Source organism: Bombyx mori, chromosome 15 (genome assembly GCF_030269925.1).
Source record: "Bombyx mori chromosome 15, ASM3026992v2".
Taxonomy (NCBI): domain Eukaryota; kingdom Metazoa; phylum Arthropoda; class Insecta; order Lepidoptera; family Bombycidae; genus Bombyx; species Bombyx mori.
The window spans coordinates 5,014,720-5,036,325 of NC_085121.1; the positions used below are offsets into that span (position 1 = coordinate 5,014,720).

The 21,606-nt window shown below is 34.9% G+C and overlaps 3 protein-coding genes across 6 annotated transcripts in view; 1 reads left to right on the top strand and 2 right to left on the bottom strand.

The window, feature by feature from the left end:
- The first annotated feature begins 27 nt into the window (after window positions 1-27).
- Window positions 28-3,987, top strand: LOC732977 (serine/threonine protein phosphatase 6). The gene is given in 6 exon segments (NM_001046974.1): window positions 28-275; window positions 536-681; window positions 1,004-1,145; window positions 1,721-1,875; window positions 2,806-2,918; window positions 3,598-3,987. Coding segments are annotated over 6 exon segments (912 nt in total). The 5' UTR covers window positions 28-110; the 3' UTR covers window positions 3,789-3,987.
- A 284-nt stretch (window positions 3,988-4,271) lies between these two features.
- Window positions 4,272-6,598, bottom strand: eIF3i (Eukaryotic translation initiation factor 3 subunit I). The gene is given in 5 exon segments (NM_001046968.1): window positions 4,272-4,931; window positions 5,065-5,232; window positions 5,925-6,057; window positions 6,168-6,394; window positions 6,520-6,598. Coding segments are annotated over 5 exon segments (990 nt in total). The 5' UTR covers window positions 6,523-6,598; the 3' UTR covers window positions 4,272-4,472.
- Window positions 6,599-7,704: 1,106 nt separating this feature from the next.
- Grf (nuclear receptor GRF) overlaps window positions 7,705-21,606 on the bottom strand; it is a 131,691-nt gene continuing 117,789 nt past the window's right edge. For 3 of the 4 annotated variants that reach the window (XM_012692299.4, XM_062672318.1, XM_038015593.2), the window contains 4 exons: window positions 21,171-21,566; window positions 20,158-20,350; window positions 12,765-12,880; window positions 7,705-12,435 (listed from right to left, as the gene is read on the bottom strand). In XM_012692299.4, coding sequence (XP_012547753.2) covers window positions 12,355-12,435; window positions 12,765-12,880; window positions 20,158-20,350; window positions 21,171-21,566 — 786 coding nt within the window. In that variant the 3' untranslated portion in view covers window positions 7,705-12,354. 4 annotated transcript variants of the gene reach the window in all.

A 21,606-nucleotide genomic window follows, 5' to 3' on the forward strand; every position in this document is an offset into this window, starting at 1 on the left:
AGTCTAAGGCAATTCATTTACCTCTAGTTCGGATTTATGCATTTAATATAAATTAAGGTTAAAAGGCCATTCTTCGTTTATCCGTAAATATATTTTAATTTGTTTTAGAAATGACGGATATAGATAAATGGATAGAAGTTGCAAAGAGATGCAAATACCTCCCGGAAGATGACCTACGGGAACTGTGCAATATAGTTTGTGATTTGTTACTTGAAGAACCTAATGTTCAGCCGGTACAGACACCTGTGACGGTTTGTGGTGATATTCATGGACAGGTAAGCTGCCTGATCCAACTGAAACATTTAAAATTACATCGGAAAACTAACCAGCTTATTCTCTTGTGACTTTACAACTTAAATCATTTAAAAAAGTTTGTTGGATAAAACCATCAGTTAATTTTCTAAATTACTGCAACTAATAAATTGTAAATTCAATTATAAGTATAAGAATAATAATAATGAAATGTTTAGTAATGAAATGTCTAAGAGCTCCTGTAGAAAAACTATATTTCAAAATGTAATTTCAATATTTTCAGTTCTATGATTTAGAGGAGCTTTTTCACATAGGTGGTCAAGTGCCATATACAAAATACATATTTATGGGAGATTATGTGGATCGAGGATATTATAGTTTAGAAACACTAACCTTGCTCATGGCCTTGAAAGCTAGATATCCAGATAGGTGAGTTGTACTTTAAAAAATTTAAAGTATTAAGTCAAAGATATGGATGAAAAAATACATATTGCTGTTACGTAATTATATCAATTATTATTAATATCAATTATCATTATATCAATATTGATTGAGGTTATATGAAATCAATAAATTTCCCCATTAATCAGAATAAGTTTTTTCATAATATACAAATAAAGGTAACTCCAGATAATAAGTATTTATGGATGCAAAATTAATATTGTTTTTTTTTGTCAATATTATTTCGTTGATACACATTGCCTTTCAACATCTTGTTTAATAATATTTATATTCAAATCTTCTTATTCAGGATAATCTTATTAAGGGGTAATCATGAAACATGTCAAATAACTAAGGTTTATGGATTTTATGATGAATGTCTCAATAAATATGGAAATGCAAATGCATGGAAAGACTGTTGCAGAGTTTTTGATTTGCTCACTGTTGCTGCAGTAAGTGGACATTGAATAAATATTATCTAAAATAAAAATATAAATTAGCTTAAAATTTTAGTTATAAAGCTTATTTCTTAAGAATAAATTGGGATTATGGTTCATGTTTGTCATAGTTTTATGGCTGAAAACTTCAGACAATTTTGCAATTTTAACGAAGTCAATAACATTTTCAACAATAAAATGATGGTATCAATTTTTCTAATGATATAAGTACTGAACACATGTGTCCAAGTGACTTCCATGATGGAGGATTACTAATTTGTAATAAAAATTGAACCAACTAGGTATGTACTAAGTATAATTTGTATAATTAATTTAGGTAGGGCATCTTGTTAACCGGCACAGGTAGATATCATTATCGCGCTTATTTCTAAGATGAAGCAGGCATTGTACTGCAAAACAGAGTTAGAACTTTGTCTCGAGGTGGGGGATAAGATTGGCTTTTGTTCATGTTTACAGACTAGTAACCACTTAATAATAGGTGGGCCGTAAACTCCTTTATCTATATAAGCAATAAAAAAATTAAATTAGATTATGTTACAACAAATCATTTAAGTCAGCAACTTTTACAGTTAATTGATGAAACCGTCCTATGTGTGCACGGTGGTCTATCACCAGAAATATCTATGATTGATCAAATAAGATGCATTGATAGAAATCAACAAATTCCACACAAAGGTGCATTCTGTGATTTGTTGTGGTCAGATCCTGCTGATGTGAAAATGTGGTGAGTATGTAGCTAATGCTGATGTAGAGTATATGAAAGATGTAGAATGTAGGCTCTGGGTAAGACATTGTCTGGTTTCACTCATCCTCACTAATTAAAAGTACTTTTACGGTTTAATCTTGTGTTTTGTATAATTATTACAGTCAAAACCGTTTACTGCGACATCGTTTAATACAACATGCCGGTTATAATAACCAAGAACAAAGGTCCCGGCTGAATGCCATATGACCGCCTTATTAAAAATATTGCTTTCTACGACATACCTCATAAAACGACCACATTTAACTAATATTTCGGAGAATTAGATCTGTTAGAACGACCGGCTAAGCTGTATTGTAAACAATTTGAATAGGTATCCACATTTGTCTTCAATGGCTTTTAAAATCACGAAAGAAAACAATAGGATTTAGTTTAGTGTAGGGTCTTTTCTAATTCTTAGAAACAAAACACGTGCATGCGGTAGTCAAAGTCCGCTTCTTCATATTTCTTCAGTTAGTTTGTTACTTATCTATACACAAGACGCACCAAAACTTTGTGGAGTTATTCATGAAACTTTAAAAATGTCACAAAAAAAAAGAAAACAAATTAATATTGAAGAAAAATCGCGTATTATGTAAATATATTTTTCCAATAATTCCCTATCGATTTATTTGTACTTGCGCGATACACATTAAACATCACCGGTTGTTACGACTATCGGTTTTTACGACTGAATATGAGCAGTCCCTTCGATGTCGTTATAACAGATTTTGACTGTATATTATTTCTAATATTTCTAATACTTTATAGTGTTTGTGGTCCAAACTAGGTCACTTTGTGTACTAAGTGTCAGTATGATCATGATAAGATTTAGTGTTTTAATTGTGGAGAACCCAGATCCAAATGATTATAAAAAAAAACATGTAATAATACATTTTTTTTAATGTACAGGTCAGTAAGTCCTCGTGGAGCTGGATGGTTGTTTGGCTGTCAGGTTACAGAACTCTTCATGAATTACAATGATTTAACTCTTATATGCAGGGCACATCAATTAGTGAATGATGGTGTGTATTTTTAGTGTTTTATTTTATTAAGTGTTCAAATTAAAACTTAGTGTACATAAGAAAACCATTCCACTACCATAAGATAAACTCTCAAAACATCACAAATCCATCAGAAATATTATAATATCTCGTAAATCTTCTCACGTCAGGTCATGTCATAAGATGAGTTTACATTCGAACTACAGACTACACAATCCGAAGGCTCACCATCATTGAATTAGCAGTAGTGCCACTCTTTTTAAATTGCTAGTTTGAATTAAATATCAAGCACTGAAGTCTACTCGTGCCAATCCAACTATGCCAATGTTTAAATCTGCAGACTTATCAGCCAAATATATAGTAACTCATGCTTACAAATAATTTTCGCAATGAAGGATTAATACTGGGTAATAAAAATCAAATCTACAAAAACTAGAATTTCAAAAATGTAATTGAAATTACTATGTAATGAAAACTTGGACCTCATGTCTCAAGATGGGTAGCAATAGTCACATATCTATGAGATCCAGTAACCACCAAATGCCAGATGCGCCAGGAATTCATTTCATTATGCTAGAAAAAATAAAAACTCAATATTGTAATAATGTTTTTTTAATGTAATCAGGTATATAGCTTTGTTGGGTAAATGTAATATCTTCACACATTTTAAGATTCTATTTAACCTAATACTTTTCTGCAGGTTATAAATACATGTTTGACAAAAGATTAGTAACAGTCTGGTCGGCGCCTAACTACTGTTACCGATGTGGTAATGTTGCCTCAATCTTGGAATTCAACACTGTTCATGATAGAACAGCAAGGTTATTCCAAGCAGTGCCTGACACCGAACGAGAAGTTCCTCCACAGCATACTACTCCATATTTCCTTTGAGCTGAGATTATGTGATCAAAGTATTCCATAAGTGTAAAGTTTTGTATTAATAAATGTTGCATCTATTACAATTTTTTTGTTTATTGACCCACTTTTATGTTCTTTATTATGAGATCTGTTCTTTTTGACATATTACTATAATTTTTTTAAATCTTCATTATTTATACCTTCGTTTTTTATATTTATATATTTAATTTTACCTTTTATTATTAAATATGTACCATCATGAAATAGTCTGTTGAAAATGAATAATGGGATTAACAGAATATATTACAAACTAGCTTTCTGCTGCATTACATATCACATGGGTGGAAGAGATCCATGCTCAGCAGTGGAATGAAAGGCATCCCAGTTTTTTAAAGGTTAAACTATTTCCATACAATGTTTCAATATATATGCAGTGAAAATCCTTTCAATAGATTCAGAAATATGTGACAAATGTGGGTGAACAGACAAATGGTGACCAATTCTAAAAATGTCCAGTTTATGTTCTATTACTGTTCTTTAATTATTATTTTTCTACTTATATAAAATTTCCTAAATGTATAGACGTACTGAATTAATTGTTTTATTATATATGTAGATTGATAAAGTGGCATGCATTTAAATAAATGATATACAAAAAACTTTAATGAGGCTTTATTTTCTTATAATTTTATGAAACACTAGAGTATTGCAAATTAACTACTCCCTATTGTAATCGAAAGTGTAGTCAAAGTAAGATTGATCAAAGTTATGAACACGAACATAACCATCTTCACCTCCGGAAGCATAGGACTTTCCATCTGGATGGAAAGCCAAACTGTTGATAGGACCAAAGTGACCTTTCACTCGGCCAAACTCCTCTTCAAATACTAAGTGGAAGAAACGAGCATCGAATTTACCCTGTCTGGTTGATGTGGTTGTCACTTCCATAGCATCTTGACCACCACCAAGTACAACATGATCAAGGATTGGACTGAGAGCAGCAGAATTTACAGGTCTCTCTGTCTTGTATTCTTTAAGAAGTTCTAATGAGTTAGTGTCAAATAACTTAGCAGTATGATCCTTGGAAGCAGTTACAAACATTGTGCCGTCACGAGAAAGTTGCATATCGGTGATTTGGTGGGTATGCTCTTTAACAGAGTGGATTTTTTTACCAGTCTGAAAAATAATTAGATATCATTAGCACTATTTAAAAATAAACAGAATAATTTCTATGAAAGATAATTTTTTTGCATGGAGAAAGTAGATAATATTTGAATTTACTTAGTCTATTGAATAATTATTTGCATACCCTCAGATCCCATTGTATAAGGTCACCAGCTTCATGACCAGTGATAATTGTCTCATCTAAAGAACCCCAAATCATTGAAGTAACCTTTGAATCTGTGATTTCCCATTTTAAAATAGGAGCTTGACCTGACACTGTTTCATCAATTGTTCTTGTATCAATAACGAACACCTGTAAATTGACATAATACTTTATATCTTAATTGTTATCACAGGATATACAAAATTATAATACTAGTTAGTAAAAACTTACTGTATATGTATATAGGAAACACATTAAGGGTTAAAATAGAGATTCCCAAGAGTTGATATTGTCTACCTAAGCACACTATAATTTAACCGACTCCAAAGTTTCAGTTCAGTTTGAAAAAGGGTATTTCCTGCTCAAAATATTTTGTGATTTAAGTTAAAGGGTATTAAATTTACAAGTGAGCCTTTCGGTAATAATAAATTTTAAATGTCTGGAGCATAATAAAAAAAAACAAAGTGAAATGTCAGCATAAATGACACTTGTACTGTCAACAAATCTTAGTTTAAAGAAATACAAGGTATGTAGGAATTACTCTTGAATACTAAGTTGTAATCATTAATTGACGGATATGTTAAAGAACAAAAAATAAGATTTTTTTTAAGGCATGGCCCTCAATAAACCACTTTGAAGTGAAGCAGACAAGTTCACATTGTGGTTTAATAGAGAATGAAAGTTCTGAAACGGAAACAACTATAATAATATTTATGCTTAGCTTTGCATACAATTTTACTTTTCTTCTAATGTTAAAGTTGCCAGTCATAATATCCATTAGTCTTTCTCATCCTCAATTCATGTTTCTCTATTTAAATAAAATGTATATACTATGTAATTACCTCACAAGGGTGTCCCATAGCTTTGTCAGTGGTATAAGCAGCTTGATATGCACTATAGCTGAAGTTGCATGTTCTTACAGAAGAGTTGGATTTGAGTGTTGCAATATTCTTGCCTGTCTCCAGATCCCATAACCTGTGCATCGTTTAGTGTTATCAACAGCCTACTCATCTTTGAGCAAACAACATGAAAAAAGAATGCAATTTTCAACACTTTATTTGTTTATAATATACTGAGGATAATACCTGCAGGAACTGTCGCCACCACCTGTGATGAGATTAATTGACTGCCAGTCGACGTCAAGGCACCATATTACACCACCGTGGCCGTTGAAAGTGCCAAGACGTTCGCCGTTCAGTGACCACCAAACATTTGGTTTTGAATCTTTAGCGGCGGAGAAGAGCAAGTCACCCTCGCGGTTATATTTGATCTGTGTGATGGCACGCTGGTGCCCTTGCAGCATAAGAGGTTTCTGGAATTACATGAGTAAGTAATTTACCTAATTTATAGTCATAGCTATGTTTGTGATTGAATTTGTTTGATATTTCACACAATAACTTTGGAGGCATTAAAATTTTGTATAAGAGTGTTATTTACCATGTTTAGAAAGTATTTTATTTAATAGTTTATTATAAATCACAATAAAAACGATGTGGTGACATGTGGCAGGCGGCGGACCTTTTGACAGAAGATTTTTTTTTCTTAATTTTTATTTAGCCTTCGCTTGGCGCATAGTTGAGCTCTATAGCCTATGGTAAATTTTTATAGGATGTTATGACCTGGTAACTAAGACCTTTAGGTCATGTCTTATTTTAATTTATATTCTTATTTTTATGAAAAATGATAATATGGAGTGAAATGAAATGAAATTAAATTAAATGAGATGAGATGATATGGGATGAAATATAATCTCAGTAAAATGGTGTCATTTACTAAGATTTTTTCAGTGGACTTTTTGGAGGATCCCGTATTGCTACGTCTAGCGGCTTTGTTTCATTTTCCCACATTTGTGCACTTTCGCAGATATTAAACAGTTAATAAACCACCGTTATTACACACTGAAACCTGAAGAAACACTAAATAGAGAAAATAAAACCAATCACACAACTTCACTCCTCGCGTTCCCGCCAAAAAGTCCATACATTTAATTTAGTTACAATCATAGATTATACACTTAATATTTGAGAATTACAATAAAATTCTGGTCGTACGTGCACGTGTTGTACATCAAAAATTCTTCGCTCTGAATCTAGTTTTTATTGAAGCTAGCACCTCTTTTTTTTCTCTTTTCTTTTTTCCTACCTATGGTATATCCTTGCTATAGCCTTGAAAAGCTATTTCAGCTTCATCCTAACATATAGGTGAGCTCACGGGGATCAAACCGGAAGTGTTGCTAACACTGGCCCTAGCAAGAGCAGTGCTTCGCAGAATCTACCACCGGATCGGAAACGCAACCCACTGAGAAGCTCCGACGAGAAACTCAGTGGGCTGTGTCTATGGGCTAATTCACTCGTCGAGCCCATCGTCGCAAGCGACGGGTTCAACGAGGATGGTGACCGGTTCTAGCACCAAAATACAGTCCACGCTCTAAAAATAATGCACCCACAGTCCAAAGTTAGGTTTGAAATATGTCCACTTGCAAGATTTCTTGAAATGTTCGCTAGTACAATTCGGGTTGATCGATACTGTGATCTCCAAACATTCTCAAAGCTAACCCCGATGTTTCCAGGAAATAACTGATTTTTCGTTTGACGCTATAAAAGACGGATAAAAAATAAAACATTTTCAACAATATTTGACATACATTTTATTTTCTTAAATTAATAACCATTGATTTCCAAGAGTACAACTAAAAAACAAATTAAAGTACAAACACGTTATGCGTTGCTAACTAAACACAACTGTAGGTAACTTCTCTTGGCAAACCAGTACACTGTTTTTGACTAACATCCGGCGCACCACTCGAACGAGACAAACGAGAGACAAAACTCACAATCAATAGTCACTACGCACTTAACTTGGTCGTATAACAAACAGCCTTTATTAATCCATCGAGAATAGTACAGCAATCAGCAACTAATGTGATTTGCTACGTACAAACATAGAACCTTATGGTATTCATAATACTTAAAATTATTTCTACGTTCTGAAAGCAATAAGTCTTGAAATTGAGCGAGCTCAACCAAACATGTGAAATACAGCACACTCTCTACCACATTGAATTCTCGTGCAAAACAATATTTGATACGTTTCTAGTTATTGAGGCACTTACGATGTTATTATTTGTTAAACTAATAAAGTGAAACGACTGTATTTAAATTTGCTTTATAATAGTGTGTATATCAATACATTATAATGAATACGTTACACATAAAAGAGTAAAGCTAAACACGTTTGCGTGTTCATAACGTAAACAGATCGTTTTGATTCAAATGTAACTTGTAGAATTTATTATTACGTGGATACTTAGAATTCAAACATCTGTGAGATACTTAATTACATACAACAATCGCTCAATGTTCCAAATACCTGGTACAGCTTCACACTCGTCTTCATAACTATTTAATGTCTAACGTACACAAATATCAATCTTCCGTTTACCCGAAAGAAATTGAAACGCTATTTTTTTATACACAACAAACCTTATCCTACAAATGTGAAATATATTTCTCTTATGGACTGTAAAGAAATTGTGAAATGCATTAAGTTTTTGTTACACCCTTATAAATAGATTAACATTATAATGTTTGTTACATTACTATATCAGTCAAAATATTTTCGAGTTAGATATTATCTACGGATCGGCTTTCAAACGAATTCTTTTATAGACTCCGAATTATGTATATTAGTTTTGTTTAATTGACAGTGTTGTTATTGTCGTGTGTCGAACGAATGCACGAATACGTGCCCTTCTAATTTGAAAACCGATCACCACCTTGAAGATTCTCTGTGGCATCGAGATCTACTGTAATATAGTATTCAGAAAACACAAAACAACGCGGCAAACATAAGCAAATCAAATACTCATAATACGGCTTCTGTCAGTCAAATTTGTTACTAAATTTCAAAATAGAATATTAAAACGCTACGTTTTTTAAAAAAAAATTGAACGGGCGAAAAGCAACGAAAAGTGAGTGTGGCCATTTTTCTGGTCGAAGCATAACTTTAATAATATTTACATTGTAAACGTATTAGCCTCAGGAGGCTCCTCGTGTATTTATCTAATTAGGTACTCGCCAGTAATGCGCCAATTTCATTGTTTATTTACTAACAATACTATCCTTTGTACAACGCCAATAACATCCTTACGAATCTAGTTCCCTTTTAACACTGCCGTTAGTTTCATCTTAACAATACGTTATGCTAATAACAAAATAAGTGTCAATATTACTTAAATTATCATTTACATACACAATATTAATAGAACGATGCACAATTCGCGATTACATTTTATAATTTACGATTTTTTGTTTTTACACGTTTAAAAATCTATAAAGGCATCTTTACCTCAGACTTTAGATTTGACACCGTCGTTTTGATGGTGTTGTTTATGTACTAATTTTTTTTATTAAGTTAGATAAAATTGAATAAATAAATAAAGACACCCAATTGTCGCAAAGTATTCGCATAGTGAGACCGAATAAAGGCGAGCGCTCACGGGCCGTGGTTGCGTATCGCGAAACGCGCGTATCTTCGAACGGTCTAGATCCGACATACTATCACTGAATATTATCACAATTAACTAATAATTTCACCAACGACGTCAACTTATATTTATCTAAATTAAAATACAACAAAATTAATTGAAAAAAAAACTACTTAGGCATTTGATGGCAGTTTCGTAACTGGTTGTTTTAATATTTTCACAAACTAAATTAATAAAAATGTACAAAACATTATTATCGACTAATACTTAACTAATGGTAACACGATGAGGAACGGACGTGTATCGCTCATTCAGGTAACAGAATCATTTTACTTACAATTTGTGTTCTCGCGAGAGTTCAAGATTCAGCTTGTGTGCTTTGTCGATGCTAAATTTAAGAGAGCGCATTACACTGTTATTTTGAGACCAAAAAACCTGGCAAACATGCTTTTGTTTTTTATTATTATTCCAATAAATTTTAAGCGACTGCAAGAATCATTGAATTAAACAAGCTTGTTTGATTTGTTTTATAAGCTATGACTTTGAGTTGGATCGTAAAGGACATGATTTAATTTCACAATTAAGCTAAACACTTTTTGATATTCTCACATCAAACATTGTTAGTCCTTTTTATAAAAGTATGAAATTTATTTTAAAGAATAATGTTCAACAAATTGCGATTTCACGCATATATTGTATAAAAAATCCGATAGACCTCCATTTTGACTGCAAAGGCGTATTAAGACCTATTCAACTAGAACCTAAGTCCTTAGAACGAACTTTTTGGTTGTCACTTAATTTACAACGAGACGAATTCGCCTCCTACACCTAATGGTAACTGTTCACCGTTGCTGGAACGTTTATTACATATTTAACATTACATTACAATACGAGAGTTAACAATACACGGCAAATAAATTTAATTACGATAGGCAGTGATTACTGACAGTGTTAATATTAAGTCTTTAAAACGATGTTAGATGAATATTAATGATATTTTTTTGATGATTTTGTGATTTTATTTATTAACTAACAATACAATTTATGATTTATTACTTGATTTCGGAAAAGGAGTATGCACGAAGTTTTGTTAGTATAGAAATTTCGACAGTAGATTTGTGAGTTTTGAGTGTAATGAGCATTGAGTAAAATAAAATTATGGCAATGATGTGAAGTGAAGTTTAGTCGCGTTTATAACTATATAAAAGTGCTGCTCCACTTTTATCCTACATTCCCAAATGTATATATATTTTAGGATGTATTTATACTGTTCATTATAATTAAAACTACTATTATGGTTTTATCTCGTCCTTTTCTTTATTACTACATTATTTCCGAGTTTTCGAACAGCTTGCAATTTTCATGGTGATGCCCGACTTGGATACGAGATTATACCATAACACTAGTTTTAATTAAGTTTACGACTCGCAAAACCGAAAAACAAAACTACTGTTGATCGTAGTAATAAATTCACACCGAACAAACATGTATATTAATTACATTATAATGACGACTACGTAACGATACTGTTTTATTTTTTAACTCGTTTATTAAAAGATATAATCGTGTTTTGTATATTTTTTTAATTAAGTGTCATCGAACACAATCATCACTCCATAGTCAAAAACATATAAATCTCTTTCAATTACTTTAAATGACTTCAGTGGAGCATTAAATTATAAAACAATAATTTGATGTAGTTAGTTGAGTTAGATGAATATCAGACAACATTGAAAGCACGATTCATTGAAAAAATTAAGGCTACAATTTTTTGATAATCCACAAAATATGACATTGAGCACAATTAATTATGAACACATCGAAAGGAAGCAAAAGATCCGTCTTAAGCATTAAAGGATTATGTTCAGACGAAAATGCAAAGGGCTTGCGAAAACGCTACTCCGACACGCCGAAAACTTCCACACGTGCACTCACAGTCTTATAACTACGTAGACCAGAATCAAGAAATGAAATAAAATCGAGAACGAATTACTATTAGATAATATTATGCGAAAACCAGTGTTATGCGAAGTATTGGCAATAAAAATGCATTTAAAGTTGTGACTACAAGAATAGTGCGACCGCACCGCGTCGTGTTAGTGTAACAGTTGTATACAAGCAGTCTTAGTGTAGACACTGAGAGTAGGTAGGTACTTAGTGCTACTTATAATATCTACGTACAAAATAAAATTAAAAATTCTCATATTTAACACGCCAAGTGACAATACTAAAATTTAGTTATCCTAAAAAATATAAAATGCAAACTAAAACAGGAAATATTTCATTTACAAGAAACAATTCTGTCTAAACAATTCTTAACGACTACGTTTTTTTTTTTAATATTATTAATTAACATTATATTTACAGTACTTATATGTAATTAGAATATATTATGTATATATTATGCGATTCTCCGTCTTACAATCATTAAATAATAACATTAACAGAATATTTAATTCTATTTAACACTAAATAGTGTACACTACCACGTATAAAACACGCATCGAGTCCCTTCCGTAATTAAACTTTAAAATCTATATTTGTTTATCAATAAATCAGTCTGTCAATTGGGACGTTTTAATTCATCTAGTAAACATTAACCAACGCACTTGATTAGAAAATGTCTCCTGGGCAATGTCCCGGCTCGAGAAGGGACATCCGCACGACCTCTCGTGCCGGTCCGGCGGTTTTCTGAACACAGGGTGGTGTGATCATAAGTCGAGGGTGGGTAGTGTAGGGCGTGACGTCACTCACTACGAGGACTGGACGCCCTGCTGGGCCATATACTATCTGATCTCCGCCGAGTTCAGCACGAACGGAACGTAGAACATTTTGCTCTCGAGGAGCAAGTTAGCCGCCGCCTGGATCTGTGGAGAGAAAGAGCTTTCGTGTGAAATCGGGTGCTTTCGAATTGTCAAGACTTTCTATCCGAAACGGGTCTGTTACTAAAGCGTTCACTTGAACCGCAATGAATCTCATTTATAATGTTGCAAACGGAATATGAATTTTACTGTTTTTTTTTACTTTTTTTTTATTGCCCTTGTAGGCAGACGAGCACACGGCCCACCTGATGGTGAGTGGTTACCGTCGCTCATGGACTTCAGCAATGCCAGGAGCAGAGCCGAGCCGCTGCCTACCGCTCAATACTCTTAATACTTTAGTTTATAAGGCTAAATTTAAATGTTCGTCGAGTTACCTCTGGGATTCTGGCGAACAGTTCCTGTAGCCTGCCCGGATGGTGCGGGTTGGCGTGTTCAAGGTAGCTGCGTAGTACTTGCACGTAGCGGTCCTGGATTCCCTCGAGTTCGACTTCTAAAAAAAGATTATCCCTAATTTGACAATTTGTAAATAATAAAATAATACAATTCAGAATATCAAATGTCTCTTTTTACACCCAAGTATTTATGTTTAACTGATTTGTATATATTGTGATATGTTTAGTAATGCGTTTTTACCTGTAAATGTACATACATGCAATTTTTATCAAGTATAGAATATATTTTTTCTAGAAAATTAAAATACAATATTGTTGAACTGCTTCTTAATTTAAAACAATTTTTTCGCCAGGTGTATTGCTATTCGCCAACAGATGGCGCTGCGAAGCATTAATAAACCAATGGCATGGACTACGGACGGAACGCGCGGTGCGGCGGTGACGTCACACGCTCAGTAGGTCACTCCGATAGCAGGGCAACGACCGCGGCTAGCCGTTGACCTCCGCTCGAGCGCGCTCGCGTCCTCACTCGCTGTTCCTATCTCGCTCGCACGTTCGTTTTTCCACGCTAACTAAGGTACGTGCGACTCTTCAATGTGCAACTTCATTTAATTGACATTTTTGTTACACGACAGTACGAATCTGTTGACGTTTTTAATATTCCTTTACCTATTTCGCCGTAATTATTAACGTGAGCTATTCTGGATCCGGACGTAATTTTCCATGTTTGGATGCATCAAAACGTTACGCGTATATTGATTGAGTGCGTTGCGTAAAGAGTTCACGTGAGAGAGGGTAATATGTAGCGAGCGTTACGATCTGCGTTTTTTTTTTCCACTGCATTCGGTTGCGCTGCGCAAAAGAGAAAGTCCGCCTTCCGCGTTGCGCTTTCCGCTGCGAGAGTGAAATGTTGTCCCGTTAGATGACGTAACGAGCTCGGCTATTACGCGCACACTGACACCTCCGATTTTATAACCGATTATGAAGGCATAAAATATTCCATTTCTTTTAACGTAATATAAATAAAATAATTAACGTATGTATAGCATGATTCGTGAATTACTTTAAATTAGTCAAACCTAGTGCAGTAACAACTAATATTTTAATGGGGAGTCGATACAAAAATACATTGGAGCATTCAATCGCTGTCCGTATGTCTAATAGCTAAATTCCGAAACGTTGCTCAACAGCACACAATCATAGTGCAAAATACACACGCGCTCATAGAAACGGCAGCGCACACTCAGGCATGTTGGCTGTGTTGCGCAAACGCTTTCCATTTCACCGTGGGTCTCACTCGAGCACCGGCCATTACTGCGTTATGCAAAAACGACTTTAAGTGGCTTTAAAATTCGTTTTTATATTTATTATTATTTAGGCTGCTTTATTAAATCGAGTTTCCACAAAATAAAAAGTTTTGAAATTAAATTGAATATGGTAATTGTCTAATTTAACTATTTTCATTCAAAAATTTATTTGTGAAGACAGATTTCATGTCTTAAACTCACAATACATCTCTATAATTTTTTTATTAATTTGTATTGTATCACCCATACGTTATGTCGAATATAGAATTGAGCAATAGAGCAGAGTGGTCAAAGTTGTCTGTTTGATGTGTTCGTAAGTAGGTTATCAAGAGTTTCAATTCGGAGTCAATTCAGTTTAATGGGTCCACTCATTGTAGCACTGAATTTTGTATGCGTGTTTAATTCACAGTTAGTTTAGATTTGTTATAAAGTAAGTAGGAAGATGTTTGTTAGTTTCGTAAACCACATCGATATTTAAATTTAAATTTGGTTTTGCTACTGAATCTGAATACTTTAACCATTCATTTCCTTGATAAATGCTATTTAATTAACTGGTGCTAATACCGCTATGGGGTATGGTCTATTTCAAGTCATTCTAAATATCATTCAACGTCATTATTCATGAGAAGGTAAAATGTATTATGCACTTAATTTATCGAATAGTACCATATATTTTCACAACGACCGCCAAATATTTGGCGTATATTTCGTGAAAGATAAATATATACTAGCCGTATTCGCCCGCTTCGCTGGGGACTTAAAATTAACGTTATTATTTATTGTCATTATTATTAGAAAGTCCAACGCTCATCTAAATATTAGCCTATCCATTAAGTTCATGTATTTTCTACATGGATACTAAGTTTCAACTCAATCGGATGCATGGTTCAGTAGTTATAACGGAACATCCGTAAAAACCACTGTAGATTTATATATTAAGTATATATTCTAGAACTTTACTTGCTTTTGTTAATAACAAGTTAGGTGCCCGCAGTTGCCTCATTGTCCTCGAAAACTAATGATGAAAAGTGAACGTTTGTTTGTTTGTTTGTTTGCGGTGTGCGTTTGCGTCTTTATTATACATGACTTGAAAACTTGTTTGCTATTTTAATTTAAAATATTTTTACAGTTTAAATTAACATTTTTTTGTTGTCAGTATATTATCTCCATCATCCGTGACCACGTAAGCGGTAAAGTATTTGAAACGTCGCGAGTTTTCATTATTGCTCTTGTAGGCATAAATCCCAGCTGATGGTAGGTGGTGACGTCGCTCATGGACGTCAGTAATGCTAGGGACACAGCCAAACCGCTGCCTACCGCTGTAATATATATACCACATGTATAGTATCGCAGGTAATTTTAATGACTATAAAAACGCGAGTTATAAAAGTATTTTTAATTATTACGACTCATGAAATACGAAGAAATTATTATTTTGTTACTATTGCTTATAGTTACTCTTGGCGCTTCAATGAAGATTTTCGTCTAGGATAGCTACGAATCTATAACTGACTAATATTATAAAGAGGAAAGATTTGTTTGTTTGTTTGTATTGAATAGGCTCCGAAACTACTGAACCGATTTGAAAAATTCTTTCACTGTTTGGAAGCTACACTATTCCCGAGTGACATAGACATAATTTTTTTTAAAAAAAATTTGTAATTCTTACTAAAACTCCAATAATGTAACCCAAGGTGTAAAAAAAATACCTAAAATACTCTTTACATCGCGTGCCCTGCAAAAACTATTGATGATAGAATAAAATAATGTACTACGACTTTGTAGAACACATTATTGTTTACAAAAAGTGTCGCTACAGCATATGTCTAACTATTATAGTTATGCCGTAATCAGTGTTCTTTTATTCCAAAAAAATAAAACAACGTCAAATATCGTTGAAATTTTTGTTAAAGACCCGAGCGGAGTCGGAGCGGGCAGCTTGTAACTGATATTTTTAATAATTTGGCGTTCTTGATGCACTTCGAATTTCTGTGCAAGACTCTTTTCAAATACATATTTGCTTAGTCACGTATTCCACGATTATTTTAACATATAAAAGAATTTTGTCTTATATATTGTTTCCCTGCTTAGAGATTTAACGTAAAAAATTAGGTAGTTGTTGGTTTCAAAAGGTTTTTACATTGCTTTTTTGTAACACACACCCCTGATCCAACCTGTACAATTAACAGTAGACTCTGAGTGTCTGAATGGTTTTTCTAAATCTTGAAATTACATTTTTTAATCTTCAGTATTCATAACAAATAAAATATCTGGTTTGTTAGTGGGAAATGTGCATGTTACGCTAGTACTGTTAATGGTTGGTATGTAAATGTGATGAGGAGACGAAATGAAAATGAGGCTGGTAAGAGAGTGTTAACTATGAATGTGGAAGGATATAGAGGAAGGGGTAGATCTAAGAAGATATGGATGGATTGCGTGAAAGACGATATGTGTAAGAGGGGAGTGAGCGAAGAAATGGTATATGATAGAGGAGTATGGAAGGAGAAAACATGTTGCGCCGACCCCAAGTGACTAGGAGACGGGCAGGAGAATGATGACGCTAGTACTATTAACAAGGGCTTCAGCTACTGTCAATTCGACTGGCGACAGTTTGCAAGAGCCGGGAGCCAGCATTTATATATAAATTATATTTATACATTAATAAATAACTGGGAAACAAATTACGCATGCCATCCGGCTTTAAATTAGGATTCCCTGTGTTACCAGAGACTGACACATAAACATAATAAACATATAATCATTTCAGCATATGAATATATAGGAGACGACAGCGCCATTGGATTCCTACCATCATAGCCGAATACTAAACACAACTTTACGCAAATTATTTGGCGTGTTGTTACTCGTATGAAATACTAGCTAGTTCAGTTAGATCAATAAATCATGATGGATGACGTACGCACTTTCACTTGGTAATTCGAGTATCGTTGATGTTAATTTCGTTAGTGAGATAGCTGGGAGATTACGGAGAAGCATCTGCAAATTACCGTGTCATGAAAACAGTGTTGATTACCGCGAGAAACAGTTTTTCGTAAATCGACAATTATATTGTTCCATAATCATCTTTCATATTTCATCATGAGTATTTAAACGAACAAAAATAACTATTGTAACAATAATCAAATTGGTATTGTTATTAATTAGTATTAATACATATAATTGAACGCTATGAGGAAATCCTTTTGAATAGATCCCAAAGTACTACGCTGTATATTTACGTTTTAAAAATATATCTTTTTTTTTTTCTTAGATGAGTGGACGAGCTCACAGTCCACCTGGTGTTAAGTGATTACTGGAGCCCATAGACATCTACGACGTAAATGCGCCACCCACCTTGAGATATAAGTTCTAAGGTCTCAAGTATAGTTACAACGACTGCCCCACCCTTCAAACCGAAATGCATTACTGCTTCACGGCTGAAATAGGTTGGGTGGTGGTACCTACCCGTGCGGACTCACAAGAGGTCCTACCACCAGTAAAATTTTATTTTATTAAGAATAATAGTACGTATTTATATATCTCTATATGATAGTATTTATTGTAGGCAACATTGTATCTGTGCACCAGGAAACTGCTTCCATTTGTTTGATAACAGCGTAAAGGTACGTTTGCCGGTGAAAATAATTTTCAAACACGTCGACAGAGCGTGAGGTCGACCCACTTACAGCGGAGCGATAACACAGGATGTCATAGTTTCCTAGTACATGCAATGAAAATAGCCGAACCGTACTGAATATTGTTCACCTATTCAAAAACCAGGCAATACAGCTTGCTCACCGTCGCCCGTACATATTTTGTTTTGATTTTATTTGAACGTGGAATGTTTAATTCAATTCAAATCTTTAGTTTTTCGATTAAGTGAAATAAATTAAAGTTTATGATGAAGACACAAATCGATTTCGTAATCGATATGACTCGCTTCTTGACCGTAACTGGGTTACATGTACCATAAATCATAATACTGTTAACGAGTAAAACTCGCACATTTTTATAATGTGCTGTGATTTTGTGTTTTAGTATCGATGTTTTAGTATCGAATTGTCGGTTACAATTGACTGAGATCAAAAACATGTTTGTAATAAATAAATAAAAGAAAAACGTAGCTCTATTGAGAAAAAAGTTACAATTGTTTAATGCTTATCGAAATAGATTTCATTTATTACTGGTGGTAGGACCTCTTGTGAGTCCGCACGAGTAGGTACCACCACCCCGCCTATTTCTGCCGTGAAGCAGTAATGCGTTTCGGTTTGAAGGGTGGGACAGCCGTTGTAACTATACTTGAGACCTACTATGGGCTCCAGTAACCACTTAACACCAGGTGGGCTGTGAGCTTGTCCACACATCAAAGCTATAAACATTTTTTTAATCAAATGCATCCCAAAAACGTTTTAAAGTAGTACTGATTCTAAATTATTATTTTCTAACAAGTATTGCCTCATTACCTCTTTAAGTTAAAAAAATTAAAGAAAAAGACGACGACACAGCGAATAATTAAATAATATGAAACGTTCCACAGATAAATAATAAAATCAGCAAAAAAAACAAAACCTTACGGTACACGGTCCGCGTGTTACAGAAAAACCTCGTTAGTGCAAAACGAGTAATGAGTCAGGCTGTACGTCACAGCTGTAGGATGGCTAGTTTGCGTAACTGACCTACATGAATGCAGTGCCGTTGCACCCCCTACATGTCTATAACTGGATTATAGGCTCCGGAGCGTTGACATGCAAAATAAATGAGTCGAACACCATGAGGTTCTTTGTGAAGCGGAGGCTAGTATATCGATTGATTTATGTACTTCGAGCTTTGATAAATTGTTTTTGTTTTACAGTGCCGTACATTTAATGACGTCGTTTTTTTTTTTTTTGCCGCGCGGCAGGTGGGGTATGTGGGAGTTGAACCTCACTAAAAACTCCTGCCGCTCACAACCGGCGCCCTACCTCGGACCGGGCCGGAGCCCAGTCGGGGCTATTGAAACGGCGGGACAGGGTTGACGCAGAGCACATTACATCCATCCCACCGTCCCACGGACGCCGGACCGGTGGCCGCCAGCGAAACGACCACCGGTTCCCTCGTTCAGCGGGCCGAGAGCCCGCTTTGATGGCGCCGCGTTACACCTTCCCCCAGAGCGGTCGGGGGAACGCGGTCTACCATCACCCGGCTTCCTATTGCGGGTGAGCGTGCAGAGCACGCCACCCCTCGTCTGGGTCCCTCCCCGCACAAAACGGGTGGGACCCCTAGCTCTTAGGGGGCCAGGTCACGGATACGACCCCGGTCCCGACCCCCTGCTCGGCGGCGGCGGGTTTCTGCGTAGTGAGGAGAGCTTTCCCTCACTCGCCCCGCCGCCTCCTTCTGCGAGATGGTGCACTCGCAGAAGTCGAATTTAATGACGTCGTGCATAAAGTATGAGGCTTTTTGTTTTAATGCTATGTTAGAATGAATATGAGATGTCATATTTAACTAACAAAATACAAGGAAGAGTTTCGTTCCATTTTATTAACTTACTTACCCTAAAAACCGACCTCAATGGCGGTGAAAGGTTATCTAAACGTTTATCAATTAACACAATTTTAAATCAGCATATTCTTCGTTAATTTGACGAAATTGACGTCAAACCGTGTTAAGATGGGTATGTTGGGATGATTTTTTTAAATTTTATAACGGTTGACTATAGTTTTTGTGAATACGCGTTTTCAAGTCGCGTGTTCAAATATTGATTAGAATTTTATGCGCGTTATTTATACCTGTATTTGAGAGTTATCTCGAATAATTCAATACATTATCAAAATAAACGCTACTGAATAACATTTTCAACATTTATTTCAAGGCAAAAGGCATTCATTACTTTTAAAAGTCCTTTCACCATAATACGTGTTAAACATATTTTACACCCAGATTCAAGTTTCCAACCCAGTCTCGGGGTAAACAGAGGCATCCAGTTTTTTAGAGTAAATTTTATATCTAGTAAACTGAGATGTTTCATTTAAAAGACATTTGATTTTTAATCTGATTTTATAATGATTTTTATAATTTTAAGAAATTCTTACCTTGATTAAGCAGTATATAGACTTTGAGGCAGACGTATTCCTCCATTCGGAGCTGTATGCGACGGAAAACACAGGTTATCTGCGTCATCTTTTCCACGACAAGTCCTACATCCAATCGCAACTGCTCCAGCGTAATGGGCCTGCCCATAAGTGACGTCAAGCAATTCTGCAATGTCCGGAGGTTGGCGTTTACCTGATTAAAAAAAATATTTAAAAATATTTGCAAAACATTCCATTTTCAAGTTTCTTAAAAAATCCATATCGGATCGGATCTAATTTTTATTTTATTAAAGAAGGTTTTGTAACAATAATTGTTTGAAATAATTGTGTTGTTCTACCTCGATTTTAATTTAGATCTCAAATGATTACATCAATTCACTTAAAACTGACGAGTAATTTAGATTCAATAGATAATTCTGATGTACAATTTTACGTAATACTAAAATGTATGTATGTTAGTGAGAAGGAAATGCTCTAGACAATGAAAAATGCTTCAGTGTAACTACCGTTATTACCGCACAGACGTTTACGTAAGTAATGCAATTCGCTGTTCGATATTTTATTGTAAAATTTCATTCAAATCGTTTTTTTCCTCGCTGCGATAGTGCGTAATGAAACTTTAGATTTATTATTGTGATCTTGTGACGAGATAAATGGAGGTGTATGTACTTTATCGCTATCTTAAATGAAATTGCAACAAGCATTTGAGTCTTTATTGGGTACTTGCCTAACCAACTTAATGTGATATCGACAATAGAAACATTAGGTCCATTGAATTATTTTATGACTCTAGTAAAGCCGACTTAGCAGTGAACGTGTAGTCTAAGCCGGTGACTTTCTACGGCGGTTGCGCAAGAAACGATGCAGATCACGTAACTGCATCGAGCTGCATGTGGCGGAAGTCTGGAGCTGGTATGGCCCACCAGTTATCCACAACAGACGTTCTTACTTTCTCTTTCGGCCTTCTAACAGTAAAATATTGTAATAGCCAAGAGAGACAAGAACTAACTCACCTCTTGCATAAAGTCCTGTTCGTGATCTGACGAGGGAGGAGCGTGGGTCTGCTTTCCGTGCATCGCTTGATACGCCGCCGTCGTTAATACTGAGATCTCATGCCACTTTTCCATTAATAATTTTGAGTGTATTTCCATAGGGATTTCCATAATGAACGGTAGTTTTTTCGTCCACGCGACCATTTTGTGCACGATGGAGTCACCGATCTTACACAATTTGTCGCTTATTTCCGAAGTGTCATGAAGCAAGTCAGGGAGGTGTCGTACTGTCGCAATGTCTTCCATAGCGTCACAGTCAATCAGAGCGCGAATCATGTGCAGCGCCCTGTCCAAAGGGACGGCTCGATCTCGTGACGACGACACGGCACTTTCAAGCCTTGCTCTCAAATGAACAACCTGCAATGACCACCTTTAACTTAATTCCTTTGCAATGTTT